Below are 25,432 nucleotides of genomic sequence, written 5' to 3'. Positions count from 1 at the left end.
AAACCATAGAGTTTTGAATTCATACTTTAGGATATAGCAAAATACCTTGTGTAAACAAGGTCTAAATTAAAGTGGTCACCCCCTGACTACTTTATCCACCAGAATGCCAACTGGAATACTCCACTGCTGGTGCTGCAGCTCTGTTACACTGCTAAACCCAATCAGGCCTCCTTTGCCAGGTTGAGGGAAGAGGAAAGGGGCTGGGAGTTTTGACTGTCTCCTACAGTTTGTGCTCAGCTCAACATTGCTTCAGCAATTTGACGCAATATATTTTGGCTGGAGCTGTAAGGGTCACAGCTTTAATGCCTAGGAGAGCAGGCCATGAAACAAACCACTTCTGCTGTGTGTTCAGTCAGCCACTATTTTCCACAACAGCTATACAAAATTCCCAACTGACTGGCAATTTTTGTACACAGATATGCAGGGTCAGGGGGCAAATCCTTTGATTCCTGCTCCACCCAAAGTTTAAAACCAAGTGCTTGGCAATGGCAAAAGCATTTCTAGTCAGGCAGTGCTGGGGGACTCAATTCACTTCATGGCTCTTTATAACCTAGCTGATCCCTTCTGAACTCTTCCTTCCACAGGTGTTAATGACCCGCTCTTCTTTATAATGGTCTTAATGTTCCACTAATCAACCTAACCTTTGTTCTTTAATTCTGTTTTCTGTTAGCTGCTCTTAGTAATAGCTCGCAGTTCAGTCCTAAAAATTGTTTCCAACTCATTCCAGTGAAGTTATATTTGTTTTAATTCAACATAACCCTGGGCCCCTAGCATAGTAGTAAAGCTTCTAGTTTATTTTTAACTGGAGAAAAATACATGTTGTTTCATATGTGATGATGCATCGCTCCATCTGCAACCCCCTTTTCATGTGCTGGGTACTGGTGAAGCTATCTGACTGCTAGAAATCCAGACGAGGCCTAAACTAACACAACTTATTTAAAGAATGGCAAGTTCCAGGCTTCAAACACTCTTATGTCCCTGACTCAAAAGCAGCATTACTACTATAAGGGGGAAAATGAACTAGTTAAGGTTTTCAATGAAACTCCTTCTCCTATGTAAAAAAATGAAATATATCTTTGTGCTGTTCAAGCCAGAACCAAGGCCACATAAATGGAAAATAAAGTTTTTCTCAACAGCAAAAGTACAATGTACGAATATTTGTCACATTCCACAAAAAACCTCATCTTATACAATTCATTTGAACATATCAGAAAGTGTAATCAGAAAAAAAAAAGATATATACCTTTGGGCAATATGTCATTCAATGCACTGTTAGACATTTGATAGAAAATAGACTAAGTTAATAATTAAAGATTTTCATTGAAAAGCATTCGTTAATTAGATTTACAAATGAACTTATTTCAGCCCTGTAGTCCTCTGTTTCCAACAGTAAACATAATAGTATGACATAATAGTGAATCAGGACCTTAATATTTAATCTGAAAAATGGCCAAAATAGTTCATTCCCAGGAAAATGCTTTTAGAGTAAGAAAGCACCTTCAATGGATTTGTCTGTCTTCCTCTACCATATTACAGCAAAGATTAGATTATGAGTTTTTCACTGAGACAGACAATATAAATCTAGGTCACATAGGTATAAAAAAGCAATGTAATACCCCATCTGAAATGAGACTATGCTCCACCTGTGCAAATCTTGGTTACCTTTGTCTATAAAGAGTTTGCACTAATTCAGCTGCAGCAATATCTGAAACTGAGGCTAACTCTACGTGAAACAAAGGACAATATTAACACAACCTGTTTACAGAGTAGCAGCTCCCAGACTTCAGCCTATATTGTAGTGAATTAACAGTAGCATCCCTCAAAACTAACCAATATGCATAGACACAGGTTTAGAACTGAAAGATTTCATGATTAAAGTTTCAAAATGGACTTTTATTCTGCATTCAAATGCACTATAAAGATCACTGAAAATTTGGTTACACGTATTCTTATGGTGTAATGAGGATGGAGATTTACATAAACCAAGTAAATAGCACGACTCTGTATTCATGAAAGAAAAATACAAAATAAAATTGAGTCGCTAATAAAGCCAATAGCATACATGGCCCAGGCTTCAGTACTTGGACTTACGCATTTTTTAAAGTTGATTTTTTTAAATTATTACAGAAAATAATATCTATATCTTTCCTGCTTGTTGTCATGATGAGGAAGATAAAAGAGATTACATTTGAATTGCCTGTCAAAAAAATCATGCCTGGTTTTTCTATAATTAGGGTACTTTGTACTTTAATGTTATGCTGTAGATCTTTTCTGTTCAGTCTGTTTCATCTATTTTATGCATCATGACCTACTTTGTAAGATTTCTGAGGAAGAGGCTGGGCCATGATCACTGACTGGTGCCCCTAGACACTACTGCATTACAAATAAACAACATCATCATCCTTGATAAGTGGACAAAATATCAGTATTAATTTTTCAGTGAATTAAATTGAATATTTACTTATATAATTCTTACATATATGCATATTCCATAATCTTCTCCCTCCCTCAAAGATTCTGAGATATTTTAGTTGCAAGTACGGAGCCTAAAACCAAAAATGTTTTCCAAAATTTTTGCTTGCAAAATGTACAGAAAAGATATCTGTACGTATAGATAAACACAACTACAAAATAGTGTAGCTAGAACACTTTGGTGTTACTATGCAAATAAACACACTGAGCAGAGCTCTGAAATTTGCCAATGGTTCACTTGTTCATCAGTGTGCAAATTTAACAGGCAAAAAACACTTACCGCATTATCTCATTTTTTATTTAAACTCAGATTTAATCAAATCTGAATCAAACTACTACGCTAAACAAACGCAGCTGTTCAAAATGATAATTAGAACAGTGTTTTGCAAACCTTGTGGGTTTATGCCCCACCAAAAGAGTCATGCAGCCCTATATTTCAGCTTGCCATCTTGTCTTTGCTTACCTCCCTACTGGTTACCCCACTACTGATTGTTACTGATTCTTCCCTCTCTGGCAATCAATGACAATTGCTGGTGAGGGGAACTGCCTGTGGGGAAAGCAGCAGTAGTGGCTGAAGTTGGGGTGTGTCAGTGGCTGAAGTATGGGGCAGCTGCCAACTGGCACTGTGATTCGCATGTGTCCAATTCCTGTCCCCCTAAGAGCCAGCTGCATCCCCCACCATGGTTGTCCACATTTTGGGAAATGCTGAATTAGACAATCAAATTGTTTCAACTTAGTATTTCTTAGGAAAGTCCCTTACATGTACCTGGGCTACTTTTGATACTATTATAAAGTGTATGAACAAACCCTTTTTAAACATATTTAGTCAACAGAAGCACCATCAAAATTTTGCTATTATTCAAACATCTTTTTTTAAAAAAACTTATGAAGTTTAGAGATGAAAACTAGTTTCAAACTGAATTTGCTTTGCTCTATGAATACAAGTTGCTACATATTTGCTACATATTTGGTGGAAATATTTTTGAAAAAGCTGCATGTTAGCTGTTGTGCAGAAGCACAATGACACTGCCTTGCCATTGAAATTCTTGAAAAGAACATCTCATCTAATGCCTACTTGAGGTCAATGAAAGGACTCACATAGGCTTAAGTGGCCCTATACAAAACACGCTTTAGAGTTCAGCTCCTCTCATTGTGTTCAGATGACAGATGTTGTCATCTTATTTTATGAACATTTAATTTACTATATGAACATTTAGGATCATGATGAAATAAATACTATACAGAATTTTTTCATACGTTTCTATTTTATTCACCGTGTATACTACTATACATAGATCAGGCCCACTGTCAAACAACAGCCACTTTCACCTGACTCACACAAAGCTCAAGTTTTCTGGCTTTCATCCTTCCTTCATTTTCTGACTATTGAATTCTAGAGCTTTTGTCATAGTGTATTGTACTCTGAGCACCAACAAGATTTGATTATAATTTGGTCAATACCAGCAGTCACTTTAGGCCAAAATAACCTTTTAGGACATCATTTTAAATGGTTCTGCATCTTTAAAATAGTACAGAAATCTAAGGAGATTGTAAAAAAAAAACTTTTAATGACACAGTAGATTAATTTTGGGGCCCATCAAATTTCAACATTGCAGCATTACTGACACTCAGAAAAAGAACCTACATAAACCTTTCAGTTCTACCCAATTAGTTAAATTAACGTTAAATTTCTGTAACTGGTGATTAGAAATGCTTGTATTGTATTAAAAAAATCTGCTTGTTCTAAACATTTTTATTCAACTCTATTGTTTTAAATAACTGCCTTATTACTCTTTGACATACTAGCAACAAGTTATCATCTTTGATGCACAGAAAATAAATTATAGGCAAATCACACAGAGTCAAAATAATAGAAAAAGCTAAGAAATGAAAGCATATTCTACTGTAAGACTGAAAAAGGTTAACTTCCTGCTATGGCGAGTCTATGGTATTTGATCAAAATTTGTCATGGAAAAGTTGATTTGTGACTATATCACAGGCGGCGATCCTCCTGACTAATATAAAACTAACAGTAAACAAAGCATTATAATTTACCCTATTGCATGTCTCTCCAATAGCCTCTGGACTGGGATGGTTAACTTCCCAAGAAAGCGCTTGATGATAGGACGACTCTTGGCAAATTTGTCTTTAATTTCAATCTCCAAGACATCTGTTAGAAGTGCAACAAAAGAATATTTCTGCAAAGAAAGAACAGATTTGACAGGCTATCAGGATACCTCTGTTCAACAAGAATGGATGGATATTTACACCACCACCCAGCAACAAGCAACACAAAGAGATAATTATTGCTGATTACATCAGTTTCCATATTACAAAATTACACTAAGATAATAAATTTATTCCTTATTTCCCTTCAGGAAGAATAAACTGTATTTCTTTTCTATATCACTATGATGTTTCACTCATCAAATAACAATTGATGAAGCATCAGTTACCTGCTCGGGAACAGCTTACATCATCTACTTAAACATCTATTAGCCTTCACCTTTGGGATTTTCAATACAAATGACAATCTGACCAGAATACCTAACACACAGTATACTTCTATAGCTAAATAAACATCAATAGGGAACAAAACCTAGATATTCCTCTACAGTTTCATCGGACTTTAATTGTTGAATGTGTCTGATTAGCATACGGAATAGAAAACCATTGTCTCACCCAGGCTATCATCAGGATCAAGCTTTCCTGTGATGGACAGAACTTAAATGCTGTCACTATCAGTTTGCTATAATAAAATTGCAAATTTCCTAAGGGAAGGACGGAATCAGTTCTGCACCACATACAATACAGTGCAGCATGTGCATTATAATTATATAACGTGGTGTTAACAGTATCTTGTTACAGAGGAGAACATATCAGTTAAGGGCATCCTAAATAATATATTCTCCAGTTAACATTATCACTTCAATAAAAGCTGCAAAAGCAAGCAACTAGAGGGCAAGGGAATAGAAGAAAAACTTGACTGCTTTTTATTAGAAATAAAGGAAAGTGCATGTAGTAAGAGTATGTCTACAACATTTCTGGATCATGTTTGGGAGTGCTACAGTGAAACACGGTACACTCAGCTTGTATGCACCTTGATAAGGATGTTTATAGGGCTGTTTACAACAACACGGTGCACACCAATAAACTAGCTCAGGTGTGGTTATCACTATATACCAAGTACCATGCTAAGGCAGCTACATTACATTTGTTTCAGGGAGTAGCATGAGGGAAGCAGGCATATTGTATTTTATTGCAGTGCTTCCTAGAGTGGGGTGTCTTTAGTAGCTAAACCTCTTACTTTGAACTCAGCAGCAAGTGGACTCTGTTAAAGTGTATCTGTGTATCTATTAGAGATGTTAGATTGGTACCACTGATGGAAATGTTTTATTTATCCACAAAATAGACAGTTTTGTCATTGATCATACTCTGACAACCACTGCATCTTGTTCCAGTTTACTGCAACCCTACATCAGCTATGTTCTCTGACAAGATTATCCACGCCCCTTGTAGCTTTGACTCTGTTAACACTCAGATACCAAATATAGTGGGGGCACATACCTAGTGGAAAGCAGATTCAGCCCATCAACTTGCTTCACAAGAGCTACCAAATGGCCATCTAACAGGTCCAGGTTTTGGTTATTAAAAGGTATTAACGTAAATATTATTTCTCACTTAAGGTTTTCTTTTTGACACAGTTTTGCCATTCTGCGCTTGTTGAAGACTGAGTTGTTTCAGTCTCTGCACTGACACAAGTAGAAATAAATCTGAAAAGCTAGCTTTTGTCAAGCTGTCTTCCTCTTGCTAGATGGTGCTATAATTCCTCCCTTGACTAATCCTTCTACAGGAACCATGTACTTCAAAGGCATCCCCTCTGCCTGACAATAAACCAATCTGTAAACTTGCCAGTTGCTACAAACTGCAGAGAGGAGCATTTCTCAATGAACAATAGCTGGAATCATTGCCCAAGCTAAGTTGAAACATGAATGCTCACTTACTGTGTCTTAAGTATCCTCACACTTTATAATCCATTCTAATTAATTTATTCCTTTATTTCAAGGAATCTACAGGACTATTGAGTGATTCCAAATCTTGCCAGCAGCGGAGGGAATGAGCTGCTCACAGCAGTATGGTTCCAACATATTATAAAAGACAACTGTTCCTACTCAACAACAGGGTTCCTGCAACTACAACAATATCTAACTACATTTAAATAATCAGCTGCAAAAATAGCTCATAGCATCAGACAGGACCAAAACATAAAAAGAAACAACTACTTGGGTGAACTATTGCACCAGCAAGCAGAAGGAATTCTAAAAAAGGCATGTTACCTCTCTGTGCCAAACAGGATTAGTTGTGTTACTGATGATAGTAGACCGTCTTTCCTGACCATGATGGGCAAACATAGGGAATGTACTCTTCTTTCCTGGTTGAATTGACATCTTTAGGTAAGGATCAGGGTTGAAGAACATCCCCTTTTTTAGCCCAACTGCCCTAATATCTTAAGAGAAAGGAAGAAAAAGGAAACAAAGTAATTAAAACAGTTCACAGAAATGTCATATTCCTAAAATACAACCTTTGGCTCATGATGAATTGCAAGAAAACTAGCATATAATTCTGTAAGCTATGCCTAATTAGACAGAGTGCATGGAATCTGCTAAGGCAGGAAATCTAAGAGCTTTCTTAACAGATAATAAAACAAGGGGCATCATTTCCTCAATTTGTGATTTAGCCATGTAATGTAATATAATGCACAGTGTCATTAAATAGTAATGTAAATGTAAAACACGTTTTGGTAATATATCCCCCTATCCCTCTATTTCTGGATTAAAAACAAAAGCTGCATGTAAAGTAGACTACTGATGCCATATTTTTCAGGGTTACTACACTAAGACAACATACACTAAATATTTATAGACAAGATGATGCTCTGGGCTAGGATGTACAGCTGGTCACAGCCCAGAGCAAAAAAAAAAGTCAAACATTCCAAAGAAAAAATGACATTTTTTTTTTAGCATGCTTTTTTTCTACATACGGCTTCCTCCAGCTCTGGAAACAATGTCCAGCACCCTTTGCCAACTATAACAGCACGGAATAATTTTCTCTGGCCACAACCCATGTTTACATATGCTAATGAACCAGGGCTTTGAGCCTCAAAGGGCAAAACAAAGTGGCATTTCTAGCACAATGAGCAATTTTAATCTTTATTTTCAATATTTCTCTTTTCAGATTCCCTGAAGCCACAGACTTCTGGGTCCTTCTCAATGAGGAATTCTAGCCTGTAGTAGCAACCTCCATGAACCTCACTATATCTGGCATGTGCCAAATCAGAGTTTGCACAGAGAAAATTTACTGCCCTAAATGAAAAAATGCACTTGGATTGGATTTAAAACCTGGCCAAATATAAAAAATAAGTTTCAAGAGCAAGGACAGACCATAAACTATGATTCCATTTTAGGAACAATTTCTTCAGGTGCTCTATCATGATTTTATCATCTGAACTATTGAAACACAGTTTCTTTCTAGGAGGGAGCACCACTGATATTTTAAGAGAGGCCCCTTGTAAATGGTTACCCACCAATCAGGAGTAGCCATCCGTGCATGACAAGACTAAAACTTGTTAGTAAGGAAAAGAGACTTTACTGGTTTCCCCAGTTTTTAAAAATCTATCTAGAATTTTTAATTTAAATTAATCTGAATGTAGACACAGATTGTGAATATGCAGGAAACTAATACCCGAGGCAAATTTTTACTACATCAAACCGTTATATTTTGTACTAATTTATTAATACAGTAATGTAAATGTAGGATATCCCTAAGATTTTTTTTAAATACTTATTTGTTTGCCATCCTTAACTCCAAGCAATTTGAAATGGGATTACCTAAACATATTTTATTAAAGTGGTTTTTGAAAAGCTGGGTAGCAACTTAAAGGCAGACATGCATTTCAAAAGAAATCTTTTGAAATCAAGAGGGCATGAAGCCCTATTAAGTCAAGATGGTATATTAATGAGGAAATCAAACAATTAATTGCACTTTGACAAGTTTGCACTGATTTTCCATTTCCTTTCTTGGAAAGGTTTGTGTCTGAAAAATGTTGCTCATGCAAACATTCAAGAAAAACATTTTTTTCTGTCTGCCATCAACATTTGTTTCAGGATGATAGACCTGAGGCTGAAGAAACAGAATTCATACTTTTCCCAGTCACCTTGCCCAAAGAAGACTGCAGTCTGCAAACTGCCATATTCTCCGCCTGCCTAACCAGAAGTGCAGAGGTGGGTCATACTGCCCCCAGTAGCAGCATCTTATTCTGGTCTCTTCTGTGCTGAGGTCCCCTTTGTTCATTAGACTACTAATGATCTATTTAAAAGCCTTTTTACGGAAGTAGATTAATTAACATCAGAGAGGGCCATTATGGCTGAAATGCTGTAATTACCTACATTGATCTTTGATGGGAATATTTAGTAGGAATCGATCACAATGCCACAGCAGATAAAAGGGAAAAGGCCATCCTGGTGTAGATGACTCAGTGTGTGAAATCAGAGTGTGAATAAGCATTTGCAGGATTCAGGATTCAGGTAGATCATCTAGTCCGACCCCCTGCCTTGGCAGGAAAGAGCACCGGGGTCAGATGACCCCGGCAAGGTGCTCATCTAACTTCCTTTTAAAAATCCCTAGGCTAGGAGCCTGCACCACTTCCCCTGGAAGCCGGTTCCAGGCCCTAGCCGCCCTGACTGTGAAGTAGCGCCTCCTAATATCTAATCTAAACCTACCCTCCGCCAGCTTGTGACCGTTATTCCTGGTCACTCCTGGCAGCGCACGGGGGAACAGGGACTCCCCCAATACCTGCTGATCCCCCCTGACCAGTTTGTAGCAGGCCACAAGGTCCCCCCTTAACCTTCTCTTGTGGAGGCTAAACAGGTTCAGGTCCCGTAGCCTCTCCTCATAAGGCCTGCCCTGCTGACCCCTGATCATACGAGTAGCCCTCCTCTGGACTCTTTCCATAACGTCCACGTCCCTCTTGAAGTGTGGCGCCCAGAACTGGACACAGTACTCCAGCTGCGGCCTGACCAGTGCCGCATAGAGGGGGAGGATCACCTCCCTGGACCTGCTCGAGATGCATCTGTGGATGCATGACAGGGTACGGTTGGCCTTCTTGACTGCCTCCCCACACTGCCGGCCCATGTTCATCGTGGAGTCAATGACGACTCCAGGATCCTTTTCCGTCTCCGTGCTGGCAAGAGGGGAGTTCCCCAACCTGTAAGTGTGGTGCCGGTTCTTCCTCCCCATGTGCAACACCTTGCACTTATCAGTGTTAAACCCCATCCTATTCTCATCCGCCCACCGTTGCAACCTGTCAAGGTCAGCTTGTTGCCTATTGCACCCTTCTAGTGCACCCACATCCCCCCACATCTTAGTGTTATCAGCAAACTTGAACAGGGTGCTTTCTACCCCCTCATCCAAGTCACTGATGAAGATGTTGAACAGTGCGGGCCCGAGGACCGAGCCCTGCGGAACCCCACTGCCCACGTCCTTCCAGGTCGAGAAGAACCCATCCACTACCACCCTCTGGGTGCGGCCCTCCAACCAGTTGGCGACCCATTTGACCGTGTGGGCATCGACACCACAGTCTCCCAGCTTTTTGATGAGGACAGGGTGAGAGACAGTGTCGAAAGCCTTCCGGAAGTCCAGAAAGACTACATCCACAGCAACCCCTGCGTCTAATGATTTGGTGACCTGATCGTAAAAGGCCACCAGGTTGGTCTGACAAGACCTGCCACTGATGAACCCATGTTGGTTGCCCCTGAGCGTGCATTCCCCCGCAAGGCCCTCCTGGATGTGTGCCAGGATAATTTTTTCAAAGAGCTTACCCGGGATTGAGGTAAGACTAACTGGCCTGTAATTTCCCGGGTCCTCTTTTTTTCCCTTTTTGAAGATAGGGACCACATTGGCCCTCTTCCAGTCCTCCAGCACCTCACCAGAGCACCACGAGTGCTCATAGAGCCGCGCCAGGGGTCCCGCAATGACCTCAGCCAGTTCCTGTAGAACCCTAGGGTGAAGATCGTCCGGACCAGCGGACTTGAACATGTCCAGCCTCTCCAGAAGTACCCTAACTCCTCGCTAACCCCTGGCCCAGGCGTGTCTCTCCCGGGGCCCGAGGGGGGCCCAGCAGGGAGGTGGCTGAACTGGTCCCTACTTAGGAAGACAGAGGCAAAGAAATCGTTAAATATGTTAGCTTTGTCATCTGGCATGACGACTAAGTTGCCCATTGTGTCCTGTACGTGGAAGTAAGAACAGACCAGTCCCAGGCCTGTGGCAAGTAGCTGGGTTCATCTCTAAGGTGAACTAACTTTAGATGAGGCACCCCATTTGTAGGGTGACCTAAGCCCTTTGCAAACTTGGGCACTGAGATCACCCATTTCTGCCATGTAGATGAACCACTGAGCAGTACGGCTGTGCGAAATTTTGCCAGGTGTTTTGTTTTGATGCTGTTTTGACTCATTTCAAGCTCAAAACAGCAAAACTGAAATGAAACAAAAGGTTTCAAAGCAGACTCGAAACGAAACAAGGGCAGTCGAAACATTTCAAAGTTTCAAAATGTTTCCAGTTTTGAAGCTGGGCCTGCTTGAGGGAAATAGAAACTAAAGAGAGGAAGGGGGAAGGAGAGGGAAAGACTCCTCTGATATTGACTGTGTAGCTGGCCAGTGACTGTGATCTTTCCCTGAGGTCCCTTCCAATCCCAGTGCTCTAGGGAAGGGACAGAAAAACAGCTGCGCCTTAACACACACACACACACACACACACACACACACACACACACACAGAGTCATATGTCATGAGTTTTGCTTGTCAGCAGCTTGAGGTGCAGTTTCCCAGAAACCCCTGCACCTATCTCCTTAAAACTTAGCAGGCTTCATGCCCTCAGAAAAGGCTACCTTCCCTGCTGTTTTCATCCATATCTGCCAAGAAACGACAAAGTTTTAGTCAGTTTTGTGCTTCCCCATTATAGCCTATGGGCAAAACAGAAAAACAATTCCAACGATGTGAAATGGAACTGCGCTTCAAAACGAAACTTGAAACAAAACACTGTCCCATCGAAACATCAAAATGGAAGTCGAAACAAAACAGTACCATTTTGCACAGCCCTACCGAGCAGGTACTCTGGAAACAGTAAGCGCCATACACAGCCATCCGTCCTCTTGGCACCTCACTAGTAAGAACTTTGAGAACTGAAATATTATGTGAGCAAAGCAAAATGGCACCATCTGTAATTACTTTACTGATGCTAAAGTTTTCAAATCAAATGAGTAAGCAAGGCATGGAAGATGAGAAAAAGCAAATTTCATTCATTAAAATTCATGAGTATGCAATCATGGAATTAAACTTGATAAAGCACTCATGTTCCAAGGCTAAGTCTTGCTTACCTTTATGGTACAAGAACAATATGAACACGAATACCAAGTTTCATGCATAAAGCATGTGTCTGGCCATCACCTAGCCAGCGGCACTGAGTGTGGAGCTCCAAATGAGCTCTCTGCAAGGCTCGGGACAGAAGTTACACATAAACCAGTTTATGTTAAACTGGCTTAAACCTGTAACAGAACTTAAGTTCAGTGCACACAAACCATTTTCAAAATGGCTGAAACAGGTTTGAGGAATGGAGTATCAGACTTAACTGATTTGGGTCAAACCAGTTAATGAAACTTCTGTCCCAGACCCCTTCCTGGTTCAAGTTAAATCAGAGTCCTGCAGCATCCTACCATGCTGTCCAGCCCTGGGCTGAGCTAGGCTGTCTGCTCCAGCAGAGAAGGGTTGGGTTGAATGGGGGAAAGGGGAAGAGAGAGAAACAAAGACTGCCCCCACCAGGCAAACCCTGGCTGGGGTCTGGGGCCAAGGAGGGGGGTTAAGCCCCCTCTTTCCCTGAGTACAGAGATTCCCTCCCCTGCTAAACATATTGAAAATTACTACAGACTGTGACTGTGGACTAAAATCCCAGAGGTACCTGTAAGCATGAAGATCAAGTGATAAGCAACCCTGCAGAGTTCTCCTTCTGTGATGCTGAGGGCAAGAAAATAGGCCTTATGATGAGAGGCTGAGAGCCATGGGACTCTTCAATCTGGAAAAGCACAGGCTCAGGGGGACCTGGTGGCAGCCTATAAGTATATAAGGGGTGTACATCAGGTTCTGAGGGGACAGCTGTTCACCAGAGTGCCCCATGGGATAACAAGGTCTAACAGTCATAAACTTCTCCAAAACCGTTTCAGGCTGGACATAAGGTAGAACTTCTTTACTGTCCAAGTCCCCAAGGCCTGGAACAGACTGCCTCCAGAGGTGGTGCAAGCACCTACTCTGGACTCCTTTAAGAGACAATTGGACATATATCGCTGGGATCCTGTGACCTCAGCTGACTTCCTGCCCTGGGGGCAGGTGGCTGGACTCAATGATCTTCCGAGGTCCCTTCCAGCCCTAATGTCTATGGAAAAAAAATCCCAGAGACCTCAGGGGCAACAGGAAGTGCCAGAGCCATGCTCTAGTGCTCCCTGGCTTCTGGCCATAGCCACTGGAGGCATGTGGCTTCATTTCCTGAACCAAAGGTAAATGTGTCCAGTTGTTTCTCAGTTAAATCCTTGCAGCTTAGACTAACCTACAAAGATGGAACTTAATTCAGTTTCACGCTTTTTGACTGTCTGTACTTAGCCCAAGTGAGGGGTAAGGGAGGAAAAGACAACCACAGCCCTACCAAGCTGACAGCATAGGAACTAGGTATATTCTCATTGTTATCAGCAGCCTGCAAGAATGTTGAACAGTGAGTAGTAGTAGTAGTAAGAGGTTGAACAAGGCTGAGTCTCAGTGGTGAGGGAGAGAGGCAGACCACTGTTGCTTTGAGACATAAATTTCACACACTGTGGGTGCAGCATAATGGGCCAAGTCCAATTATGAGAGTTATAGGCTACAAGTTTGCTGCCCAGAGAGACTAATTGTGCCCATATGCTGTCAGTGCTCTGTTGCTCTCAATTCAGCAGAACCGTGCAACATTATTTAGAGAACAGGAGATGACAGCAAAGTGGTGAGAAAAAGAGCAAAGAGGAATAAGGAGTTGTACTGAAGCAACTAGAAGATGATCTGCTGCTACACATTCTCGGAGGAAGTGCAATAAGAGCAGCTTTGGCTACCCCAGCTTCCTGAGAGTTGACAGGTCTCCTACTATCCCATCTCACTACTGCCTAGGGAAATCACCAAGCATACGTTGCCTTGAGGGTCAGAACTGCTGAGAGCAAAGGGAAATTATGTTGTTGTAAGAAGAGTTTGAGAAAGAAGGAAGACAACATATTCCAGGAGAACTGAGGAAGAAGACTACTGAAGACTACTGCGTAAGAGCCAGAAGACAGAGGGAAATTTGGAGAATTAGGGGGAAAGGAGGCTTAGATGTAAAATTTAACTTTACTCAAACAATATAAAGTCAGCTTTCTCCTTGGAATGCAGTGAGATAAGAAAGCACAGGTCAACAAAAAAGAGGACAGAAAAAAGAAGACAGGGACTCAAAAATAAAACCAAGACTAGACATCGTTGTTGAGTGATTCAGTAGCCCTTAATTCCAGGTGACTTGTCTCTCCAAATGACTATGAAGCTCCAACTGACTTTGTTTGAAAACTGCTCTTGACCATGACAACTGTTGATACAAAATAAATATCACAAGCAACGGAACCTATTAAAATAGGCTTTCAATGGCAGAATAACTACAATAAGGCAGAGTACGTGAAGTAAAACTGTCATGCTGAAGTCACTTGGACCATGCTTTCCAGTGACTCAAAAAAAAAAGATACTAAAGCATCGCCATTGATGGAACAAATTATTTTTGTCATAACCAAATTGGCAAATGACACAAAGATGTACTCCAACTAAATTTTGTCTTGTGCTATAACATCACAACTGCTATTTTGTCTTTCAGTCTTTTCTGTGCTACTATAACCTACCTAAATCATGTGGAAAGTTATAATACAACTTCAAAAGACATTGTAATGCCATTGCCTTTCCAATTATTTTCAAAGTTTCCATATAATTCTTCAAACTTGTTTTTTTTCTTCTACGTGAGAGTCTTCCATTTAGGCAACCATAGGGAACATTATTTATTTGTTTTTTAAATAATATTTGCCTCATTTAATGGGCTTAATAGTTGAGTGCCTTGTGAACATTTGCCTAAATTTAATAGAAGAGTTTGGATTATTTACATCATTGTTTCTTTGGTGACAATGACTTTGAGAGACTGAGAAAAAACATTTCTTATTTAACCACTAAAAAAATCCTTGATTTATCTGCCACCTGTTTGAGGTAGGTGTAATATCCAGATGTCTTAAGCATCCTCAGTTTCTTCTAAAGATTATTTTTGGGATCCATCAGGATTTAAAGATTAATATGATGAAGCATTATTCATAGAGAAATAAATATACTCATTAGAACCTTCAGGCAAATATTGGAAACTTATTGAATAACACCCAATATATTGTTTTAAATGGTCTCTTTTCTTTTTTTTTTTTTTTTGCAACAATGTTAGAACTTGATAAGGAGGAAACCCTTATGGAGCACAGTTTAATACTCTCAATGGCCATGGGGAGATACCTAAATTTGTCTTCATTGTTCTCTACAGTTCCTCGGGTCTAGCACCTGAAGCATCCTCCTCTATATTAAACAAGTTATCAAGGCCAGCCTAGGTTCTGCTAGACCAGGGGCAGGCAATTATTTTGGGAAGAGGGCCGCTTACTGAGTTTTGGCAAGCCATCAAGGGCCACATGACAGGCAGCCAGGGGCAGATAAATATTAACTGTCTAAATTTTTTAGAGGTCCTGCAGGCCACATTTTGCCCACCCCTGTGGTAGACCATTTTTACATCATCTCTATGCTGCAAAGTTGGAGTAATAGTTTCCTTTTGCAGAAGACAGACTATAGACTCAATATAACGACTAGACAAGATGCCTGATCTCTGGTCCTTTGTGGTCTATTGACAGCAGTTGCTTTGTAAAAGGATCCAAGAAAAGTGTGAGGAAAACTATTCAAGAATTTTTTTTTTTAATTTTTCTGCTGAAAAAGTGAATCTTGCATTAATACATTACATAAGATATTCCAGGGACACCTATACATGTGCCTGACGCCTGCTCCATTTAATTAAAGGAGTCTGCTAGAGTGTCCTAATATGAATGCTCCAGCAGCCTTGGGTACATATGTATTCAGAGTCCCCCCATTTCAAAATGGCAGTGGGGTCTCTTTAATTAAAGCTCATTGAACCAGCTTTAGTTAAAGCCCTCCCCCACCATTTTGAAGCACAGGATGCTGAATACACAAGAAGATGCAGGTGGTTTAATTAGAGCGGCTCCCAAGAGCTGCTCTAATAAAAATGCTAGCCCTTCCCCACACTGTGGAGCATGTGTAAAGACACCCAAGCAGTCTTCTTAAGAGAGATTGTGCCAGATTTGGAGAGTAATGGAATCATTGAAACAAGAAACATTTGTTTGTCATGATTTATGTTTATATTTCAATATCACCTGAGAATCATAGAAGTAGGGTCGGAAGGGACCTTGTAGATCTTCAAGTCTGACACCCTGCCTGGGCAGAAGAAAAAACTGGGCTCTATAGTCTGTCTCCTGCAAAAGGAGGATAACAAGCTGGAGGCAGCTCTCCATGCTGTGGGCTGTGTCTTCACTGCCTACATGCTGCGCTGCAGCTGTGTGCAGCAAGGACATTTATCGGCTCAATTATTGACCACTTAAGGCCAATACCTGACATAGATAATTTTCCTTATATTGGTACCGATCTGATATGGAACTGATGTATTGGTGCATTTCTACTTCTAGTCTGTTAGCCAAAAGAGCCTTTTCTAGCTAACTGTACTAGTCCTATGCCTCATCTTCTGTGGCTAAACACAGAAAGGCAGCGTCTTTCAGTCACTTAACAAAAACCAATATTGTAAATAATTCTGTTTTATAAGATAGAGGTGATGTCCCCTTCACCAAAGACAAGAATCATCTTTTTCCAAGACACAGAATACTTCCAGAATCTCTTAGAATGTATCTTTCAATAAAACATATAAAGTGACATAATCCCATAGGTAACCTATAGGATTAGCTCTGTGGGCCTGTCTACAATATGATGGACCACTCCCACGAGCACTATCATGGCACACCCCATCCATTTAATCCTGCTGTGTGTGTACCAAATAACAAAAAAAAAGTAACATAGCTGCTCTACCAAACACGCTCAAGATTGAGAGTACCATTGGTATGCACCAAAAAAATAGCTGCATTACATTTTTTTGAATTTGGCATGAACAGAGCAGGAGAGGGAAGGCAGGTATGTTTTGACAGTGCTGCTCCCTACGTACTGACATGGTGCAAATATGCCCTATTGTTTTGTACAATTCTTTCTATAGATAGGGTGACCATACATCCCAGTTTATCTGGGACATTCCTGGATTTCATAGGCCATCCTGGCATCCCGGCTTGGTGAAAATTGTAAGAAGAGTCCCAGAATTGGCTGCTGCAGGCAGAGGCAGGAGGACAGGGGAGCACGGTACAGTCCAGCCTGGAAGTAGAGTGGCCTGGTGCACCAGGCAGGCACTGCCGCTGCCACCCACACATACCCGTATGAGCTTTTCCTGAGCAATGGCTGGAGGTGGGGGGTAAGCTGAGCTGGGCACTGCTCCAGTCCACCCTGCTTGCTCCCACACCGCAGCAGCAGCAGCAGCAGCAGCAGCTGCCTGCCCACCCACCCTTCATACCATGCCACTCCGCTGGACTGTGCCCTGCACCCTTGCCTGCCTGCCTCTGCCTGCAGCAGTGCCACCAATGGAGGGGATGGGAAGGGCAGTGTCCAAGATTGCCTTTAAAATTATATGGTCACCCTATGAACAGACCTTCTGGTTTCATCCCCACTAACCGCCTATTCCAAAAGGCAGTTTCCATGTATTCTAGTCTTAACATGTTCTTCAAGATTTACTACTGGATTTGCCAATGTGCTGTAGAGATGGCACAATCTGGTCCTCAGTCATTCTGTGTATTAATAATTTAACTCTTTGTGTACTACTAATATAAAAATAATTTTACAGGACTTCATAATCAGCATCACTGGACTTTCTAATTCTCTCTCTCTCTCAGCGATCAGATTGGTACTTCATTAGATTGTACCTATCTGCAGAAAAGCTACTATTACTCAATCTGAGAAATATCTTCAATAAGCCACACTGAATGTTTCCAGACTTCTCTTTTTAAGATGTATCAAATATCACACTTGCTGAAAATTAGTGAATCTGGCCTGCTTTCAACATATACAAGTCCTCGATGAAATTATGTTCTTCATGCCACTAGAATCTGCTCCTACACAAGACAAAAGCAGCTAAAGAGGAATGGAGGGATGATGTTACACTGTATGTCCCTAAATGGCAGTTTTCCAGTTGTGTAAGTGTTATTTTTGGCATTCATGCACAAGATGTGATTCTGTTACCCCTGCACTATGTCCATGCACTGGCTTGCCCAGTCTAGACAAATGGAAAAGTTGAAAAGCTATTCCATTTATAGCCCCAATAGCTAAATGGTTAAAGCACTTGCCCAAGAAATAGAAGACCTAAGTCCCTTGCTCAGACAGGGCTTGAACCCTTTCTTTCTGACTTTTTAGTACGGTGCTCCAATAACCATACCACATGTTAGGCATTAAACATACCCTCTTGGAAGCTGAGCCATTACAGTTTGCATTTACTAGTTACCGGATAATATCCATGGCAAGCTGGAAGCTGAGCCATTACAGTTTGCATTTACTAGTTACTGGATAAAATCCATGGCAAGCAGTGTGATGGGGAATTTCACTGAGAGCAAGGGTCAAGGACAGAAACTAAGGCCTGCTCTCACCCAGAGCTGCACCCATCTCACTGATCAATGCACCCTCCAGCTTGTTCATTTCCTCCTGGCCTTACACTGCTCCCTTTCTTGACTTCCAGATTTAAAAGGAATGCTGGAAAAGGGCCTGGATAATGCCTTATGTGTGGTGGAGTGGTGAATGGTATCCTGGATATCAAAGGGACAAAGGTTCAATCCCCTCTAAGTAAGGAGCCTAGAGCCCAGGTTCAGGAATTCTTCTTGGACCTGCTCAGCTACTGGGACTAAAATATGGGAGGACCCCCTTCCTCTTCCTCCTCCTCCCTCCACACCCTTTAGTCATGGGTTTTTGTCTTACTATGTTTTCCTGACTTATACCCACTTGCGCATCCACAATGGGTGTGTACCTGAAGCTGCATATCTACATGGCCAATGCATAAGGGTGGATCCAGTGTGCTGTGGTACAGTCATACCCATTTGTGGCCACGCTGTAGGAGCAGCAGCTGGGAACTTTTCTTAATTTCCCAAAACAGGTAAGTATCTCCCCCCATTCAACACCCTCTTCTCTTCCCCTCCATCCTCAGCAGCACACTCTCTCTCCTTCTGTTCTTCCTCCCCCCACGAACCACTAAGACTGGCTGATCTAGGGGTGGACTGGGGCAAAAGGCTCCAGAGGGGAAGTGGGAGGGTGTTCAGGTGGTGGGGGGAAAGATTTTTATTTGTTTCCCAAGGCATATTCCAACTTTGAACATTTTTGTACAATAGTTTCTGTTCAACTGAAAATTAGAATGAATCAAAATCCACCCAAGATACAGCTTTTTGTTGCAGATTAATACAAGATACTTCTGAATCCCCCACATTTGTTTTATATATATATAGTGTGTGTATATGAATAGAAATAACACAGATAAATGCACATTTATAACTAAAATCTGTTTCAGTTCAGCTTCTACTGATAAAATAGAAGTGCTAAATAAAAAATATTAAGTCTTACCTGAAAGTGTAAAGCTGACTAATTTCCGAGAATGCTGACCAGAAGCACCTTCCTCTGTGCCTTCCATCCCCATCTGAAGAGGGGGAAAAATAAAAGTGCCTCATGTATCATTACAGTTTTCATTTATTTTTATATACACGAGGACAATTATGCAAGTATAAAATACTACTCTGGAAAAAGAGCTGACCACAGGCAAAAAAGATGATCAGGAAGCACTGACATTCATTTCTGTCCTCCCCAGATTCTTTGACATGTCTAGGATGCCAACTACTATTTGTGACGTCTCAGTGCTGCATTAAGATGTCACAAATAGTAGTAGGCAAAATCTTGAGAGTCTTCCACCTACATACATATACATAGGTGGAGGACTGAAGATGTGTAGAATGCCCTGTAGAATTAAGCCTTCAGCTGTTTAGGGGACAGAAAACACTTGGTGACCCAGTCCAACTGCCCCTCCTGTTTGCCCTCCCATATTTATTCCCTAGTACAATACAGACATCACTAGGGATCCTGGTCTTCCATGATTAAAAAAAAGCAAAATTGTCCAATAAAACATACCATGTTTTTCTGCGGCAATCCCCCCACAATGCTGATTGGCCAAGAGACCCTTCCAGTGGCCCTGCCCCTCATTGCTGATTGGACAAAAGAGCTGGCGTTCATGCAGCTACCGCCCATCACTGGTAACTGGCAGAGAGGTGTGGGGCCTCACAATGGGCAGCCCTCACTGCCAATCAGAGGCAGAGGGAGGAAAGGGTGGTTGCCATCTTGGTCGCTGTCTTGTGTGCCAGCAGCTTTTCCCCTGCAGCAGGCTGCTGCAGCTCCCATAGGAACCACTGGCTCCCAGTGAGGAACCAGCATTTTATCTTCAGTAACATTTTTTTCCCAGCTATTCTAAAGATTCTCTGTAAAAACGCAAATCCCATGTTTTTCCATGGCAAACGGATTTCTAGGAACCCTAGAGATCACACATAGCATATAAACCACTGCATACACAAAGGAAATTAAAGCGCTCACTCAAAAATGTTGGGATTTCTCCAAAACTGAATGTACATTGGCATTTAAGTCTTAAGTGTGAACTAACTACAGACATTATACAGCACTTCATTGCTTTCTACAGGTGGGCCATTCATTGTTCAACAGAAAATACATGGGTCACTGAAGACATTGAGACAAAGTTATCAAAAAAATTAAGATTTATTAATAAAACCCTGTGTGACAAAAAAAAAGCACATCAGATTCCTAAGTGCAATGCTTGAGAAACTCAGACTAACTGAGGTGAATTTCAATTTTCCCTGATGAAGAATTTCTGTTTTGTTTTTGCTTTACCTGGGTTTTGCTTTTTAAAGTTTTGCCTGTTAAAACTAAGTCTGTCCTATTGTCTCCTTCATGAACACAATACTTTGGAGGAGATTTTGCTTGTTCCCATGCATAGTCTGCATCCTTTTGTGTAACTTATCACAAAGATGGACCTTTAGTTTACAGTTCAGTTGAAGGGATCAGCTGAGTGTCAGAGAAATGGTTCCAAAAGGAAACACTATCCTCTCATCCAGCAGAGAACAGGCAAGTTTCCCCACACTAATGAAAATGAATCTCTAAGGCAAGGTGAAGGAAGACTCCAGACATGTTAACCAGATGGTAACGTTTCACAAAGCGATATACTTGAACATACTTTAGGTTGTGCACTGGTTTATGTTTGCAATAAAACAGAAAGTTACCCATCTTATTTTACATTTAAAAGAAATAAAAATAAATTAAGAAAAAATGCATGTAAATGAGGGCATAAAAGGAAATGCAGTGGAAATTATATGGCTGCTTCCATAAATATAACCATAGTGGGAGTGTAAACTTATAGAAATATACCACAGATCAGCAGCAATTACCAATAGGTTGGATCACCCTTGGACATCTCACTGAAAGCCAAAGAGAAGTTATGGGACTGATGAAGAAATCAGTGGATGAGGTTCAGTGGCCTGTCTTGGTCAGATCTCCTGTATAAATGACTGTTAAAGTCCCATCTGGTCTTGGAATTTTGAAACACTGGGGTAGGGAAATGGGGAAACCTGCGCTTTATATCACCTGAAAATATAACAGCCATCTTTTCAACTACTTTATTCTTAACATTTTTACAAATACTGCTATATCAGTTTTTGTTTTTCATATGCATACCATAATTAGATAAAAAACAAAGCAACAGTAAGAATTAATCAGTACTACATATCTAAGAATTTTCTCTAGCAAAATCCTAGCTAAATATGAAAATGATGGAAAAAAAAGTGATAACACTGATTGTCTCAGGTCTCCATTGGCATTGACAATTTTCAGAAAGGATGTACAGTAAGAGGAAGTTGCACTGTTTATATTTCAAGTCATATCCTTTTCTTACTATTACAGCTATGATTCACCATTGCATACACAATAACATTTCTCAAGGTAGTGTCCTAAATTTCATCATCTTTCCCATTGACTAGGAAACTGCTATTCCAAATGACTTTATATGGGTAAATAAACTGTGTCAGCATGCACCAAAAGTGATCTGGCTGTCAAAAAACAGTGGGTTAATTCCAGCTCAGTTTCCTCTCCTTTGCGCACATACTTGCGAAGCAAACAGGGAAATGCCACTGGCAAGGTTAGTCTAGACATCAAGGGTCGCAGGAACTGTGTAGTTTTCAATTTATGGTTTTTGGCTCATGCTCGTATCGATTGCTTGTTATAAATGTTATTCATTATAGAAAAGAACTTGCTGATTCTAAGTATATTTTGTGTGCTGAGTCATTGTCACAGTTTAGACCACACTTCTGATGGGTAAATGACAGACTGTAGCACCCAATTATTATGTAAATTATTATATTTACAGAAAATATGCCTCCATGTATTTCAGCTTTAAATGAACAATATGTTCAGAGGCAGAACAAGCAATTTTGATGCCCTGCATAGTGAGGCTTCCACCTTCCAGGACAGGGGGAAGGTGCTCCAAGCAGAAGAATGCAGCTGGTACTGATGCTAAATCAGCACCGGGGGTGGTACCCCACTCACACACACCCTTAATTATACTATGTAATCTCCTTACACCTATTTGTTCTGTGGCAGTTTCACTGCCAAGGAGTCGTCAGTAAAGCAGATACCGACCCCAATACATAAGATTGGTCAGGATCCATTTTTATTTGATTTCAATATAAACAGAAGAGCAATTTCAATTCTTTGTTTTGATTCCACTAATGGTAAATAGAGAATGTAGAAAACTTATTTAGAGAGGCGATGTTCTAGCTCATCTGGGAAAAATCTGAGCAGAGAATAGACTTGTTTTCTTTCCAGCAGAAAATGATTTACCGCAGATAAAAAGCCTGAGCATGTCTCATCTCTGTCATAACTGACATAACCTACATATCAGGGTTACTATGAAACATGCCAACAGGATGCAGCATCCTCCAGCTTCACGCTGGAAACACTGAAACGTTTTAGGTCCTACAATGGTGCCATATAGTTCTATGTGGTGCATTTAGTAAATACCACTATGAACTAAATCCATCATGGAAAAGTCTCACAACTAGCTGGAATCCTGTGCTCCCAGCAAAAAAAATATGAATATGCTTAGATAACATATACTTATGATAGAGGACAAGTACTGTTATTTTGAGTATGAAAAGCATTAGGGACCCTGAACTGACTTCTGAAAGAAATCAAGTGAATACTGAAAGAAAGACAGCAAAATAATATTCACATATAACCTCATATATTTGAGGGTAGCCACTGGTCCAGTTTTATACCGGACCATCCTGTTTTTAAACCCTTTGTCCCGTGTCCGTTTCTCAATGAGGACCAGACTGCAAAAAGTCCTGTTTTTCAGTTCATTGGTGGAAATACATGTCAATCAGTTGTCCTCACGATTCTACTGGCAGTGCATAGAGGTCGGGTGGTGAAAAACTGGGGGAGCAGGGTTCCCACTAGGGAGTGAGGGAGGTGGTCTTCTTGTGTGGCCCCATCCCTTGCTGCTAATTGGCTGAGGGGCCCAGTAGCCCCACCCCTCACTGCTGATTGGCCAAGAGGGGCTGGCCCATTGGGTGTTTTAGCTGTTACAAAATAAAGACAAAGGCAATCCCAAATTTAAAAAAATACTATCATGGAAGAAATACATCCCTTAACACAGCCTTCCATAGGAAAAAATGCTCATGATATGCATTAAATTAGTATCACAGCAGGGTTTATTCAGGACACTTGCAAGTAATGCGCGCGCGCGCACACACACACACACACACACACACACACACACACAAAATAGGATGGACAGTCTTGTTCCTGCAAAGTGCTGAGTAGCCCTTATAAGATGCATTATAAACTCACACTGAAGGTGTTCAGTACCTTGCAGAATCAGACTCAAAAGTGCACAGTTTTCAAAATATACTCAGATAATTCACTGTGTGATCCTCCACCCTCCTGATCCAACAGCTAACATCTGTTGGGTCGCAAGGATTAGTTTAACTCAGGAGTGGGCAAAATACAGCCCGCAGGCCATATCCAGCCAACAGAGGGACTTTGTCTGACCTGCAGTGGGTCCCTCGGTCCGGCCCATGGTGAGTCCTGCCACCCCCTGGGCATGGAGTGGGGCTGGGGCAGCTCTGCAGCTGGACTGCCTTTGCAGGCAGCCCAGGCAGTGGCAGCTCCTTCTGGCTGCCACCACCACTGGCCCCGGCCCCATGGTACTAGTGGGGACCCACATGTACAGCCCTGCCCTCAGCCCGCTCCATGCTCATTCCGGACTCGCCCACCCACTCTGAGCAGCAGCAGTGACTGGGCAGAAGCTGCTGCTCAGTGAAGAGGAAAAGTGGCCCCTTCCCTTCACTGCTGCCAGACCCTTCTTGCTGCAGCTGACTGGAGCCCATACCCAGGCTGCCTGTGGCTCCTCTGCATTGCCACTGCTGCCCCGCTGGGCAGCTCGGAGGCAGTGGTGATGGCAGTGGAGAGGAGCTGCAGGGCAGCCCAGGCATAGGCTCTGGGCAGCTGCAAAAAGAAGGGCTCAGCAGCAGCAAAAGGGAAGGACCACTTTTCCCCTGCACTAGGCGCAGCTTCTGTCCAGCTGCTGCTGATGTTCAGCATGTGCAGGCTGTCCAGAGCGGTTGTGGGGCGGGCCAGGGTTGAGGCTGTGCACGCAGTTTGTGGCTGGTCTGCTCTAGCTGGGAAGAGTCAGGAGCGGGCACAGGGCAGGCTAGGGGCGTGGCTAGGGCTGTGCACTGCTGGCAGTGGTGTGGAGAAGCCGCAGTGCACACGGGCTCCAGGATGCTGCTGGTGGGGAGGGGGCGGGTGCTGTCCGGCCCACAGCAGCTCCCCAGAACTGCCTATGTGGCTTGCAGGGCCGAATAATTGTCCACCCCAAGTCTAACTCATGGCAATTTCTAGGAATCGCCATGACTTAGACCTTAGACTTCTATATGTACTCTTTACCTGCAGCATGTTAGGGAGATCTTGATGTTTTTGACAAAGTTCATTGGTAGTTTTAAGAATAGGTTAGACAAGCACTTGGTTGGGATGGCTTAGACAGTGATGATTTGTACTTGGGCAGAGGTCAGGACTGGATAACCTCCTGAGGATCCTTCCAGCCCTATTTCTCTATTATTTTAAGATTCAATCTGAGGTAGAAAACCAATAAAGACAATTCCAGCCCAAAGCTGAAGTCAAAATTTGGCAAAATCATAAGCTGAAAAATAAAAATGAATGCCATTTTATCGTCATTTTTCATCAAAAAGACTTGAAAAAACATGTCCTGGCTTTGATGGATTTAATTAGGTCAGTTCAGCGTTTGCAAAATCCTAATTAGTAGCAAAACAGGGAGACTGACATTGATAGTAATGTGGGCTTGGCAGTATAAATTATCTCCTTATATATGTGCTACGAACAGATAGAAAGGCTGCACTTACCATCACAGCAGGATTTTTCACAGTGATACACGGGGTAGTAGCTCGGAGGGCTCCACTAATGCCATGGTAGTATTTAAAACAAATCTTTATTTCAACTGGAAAACAAAAAAAACAATAATCACATGATATCTGTCAATGGTTAACAATAGATAGAACAGTAGGAAAATAGATCATAGTTTACTCTGCTTGAA

At 41.6% G+C, this 25,432-nt stretch overlaps 1 protein-coding gene across 2 annotated transcripts in view; it reads right to left on the bottom strand.

Annotated features, from left to right (window-relative positions):
• HECW2 (HECT, C2 and WW domain containing E3 ubiquitin protein ligase 2) overlaps positions 1-25,432 on the bottom strand; it is a 329,502-nt gene that overhangs the window by 96,445 nt on the left and 207,625 nt on the right. For both annotated transcript variants that reach the window (XM_090045208.1, XM_090045209.1), the window contains 4 exons: positions 25,242-25,336; positions 19,333-19,405; positions 6,810-6,979; positions 4,528-4,670 (listed from right to left, as the gene is read on the bottom strand). In XM_090045208.1, the coding sequence (XP_089901334.1) occupies positions 4,528-4,670; positions 6,810-6,979; positions 19,333-19,405; positions 25,242-25,336 (481 nt within the window). The remainder of the gene's footprint in view (positions 1-4,527; positions 4,671-6,809; positions 6,980-19,332; positions 19,406-25,241; positions 25,337-25,432) is intronic.

The sequence above is a fragment of the Crocodylus siamensis genome, chromosome 4, assembly GCF_052110815.1.
Source record: "Crocodylus siamensis isolate JL-2025a chromosome 4, ASM5211081v1, whole genome shotgun sequence".
Classification (NCBI taxonomy): Eukaryota; Metazoa; Chordata; order Crocodylia; family Crocodylidae; genus Crocodylus; species Crocodylus siamensis.
This window is presented reverse-complemented; position numbering and strand designations above follow the sequence as displayed.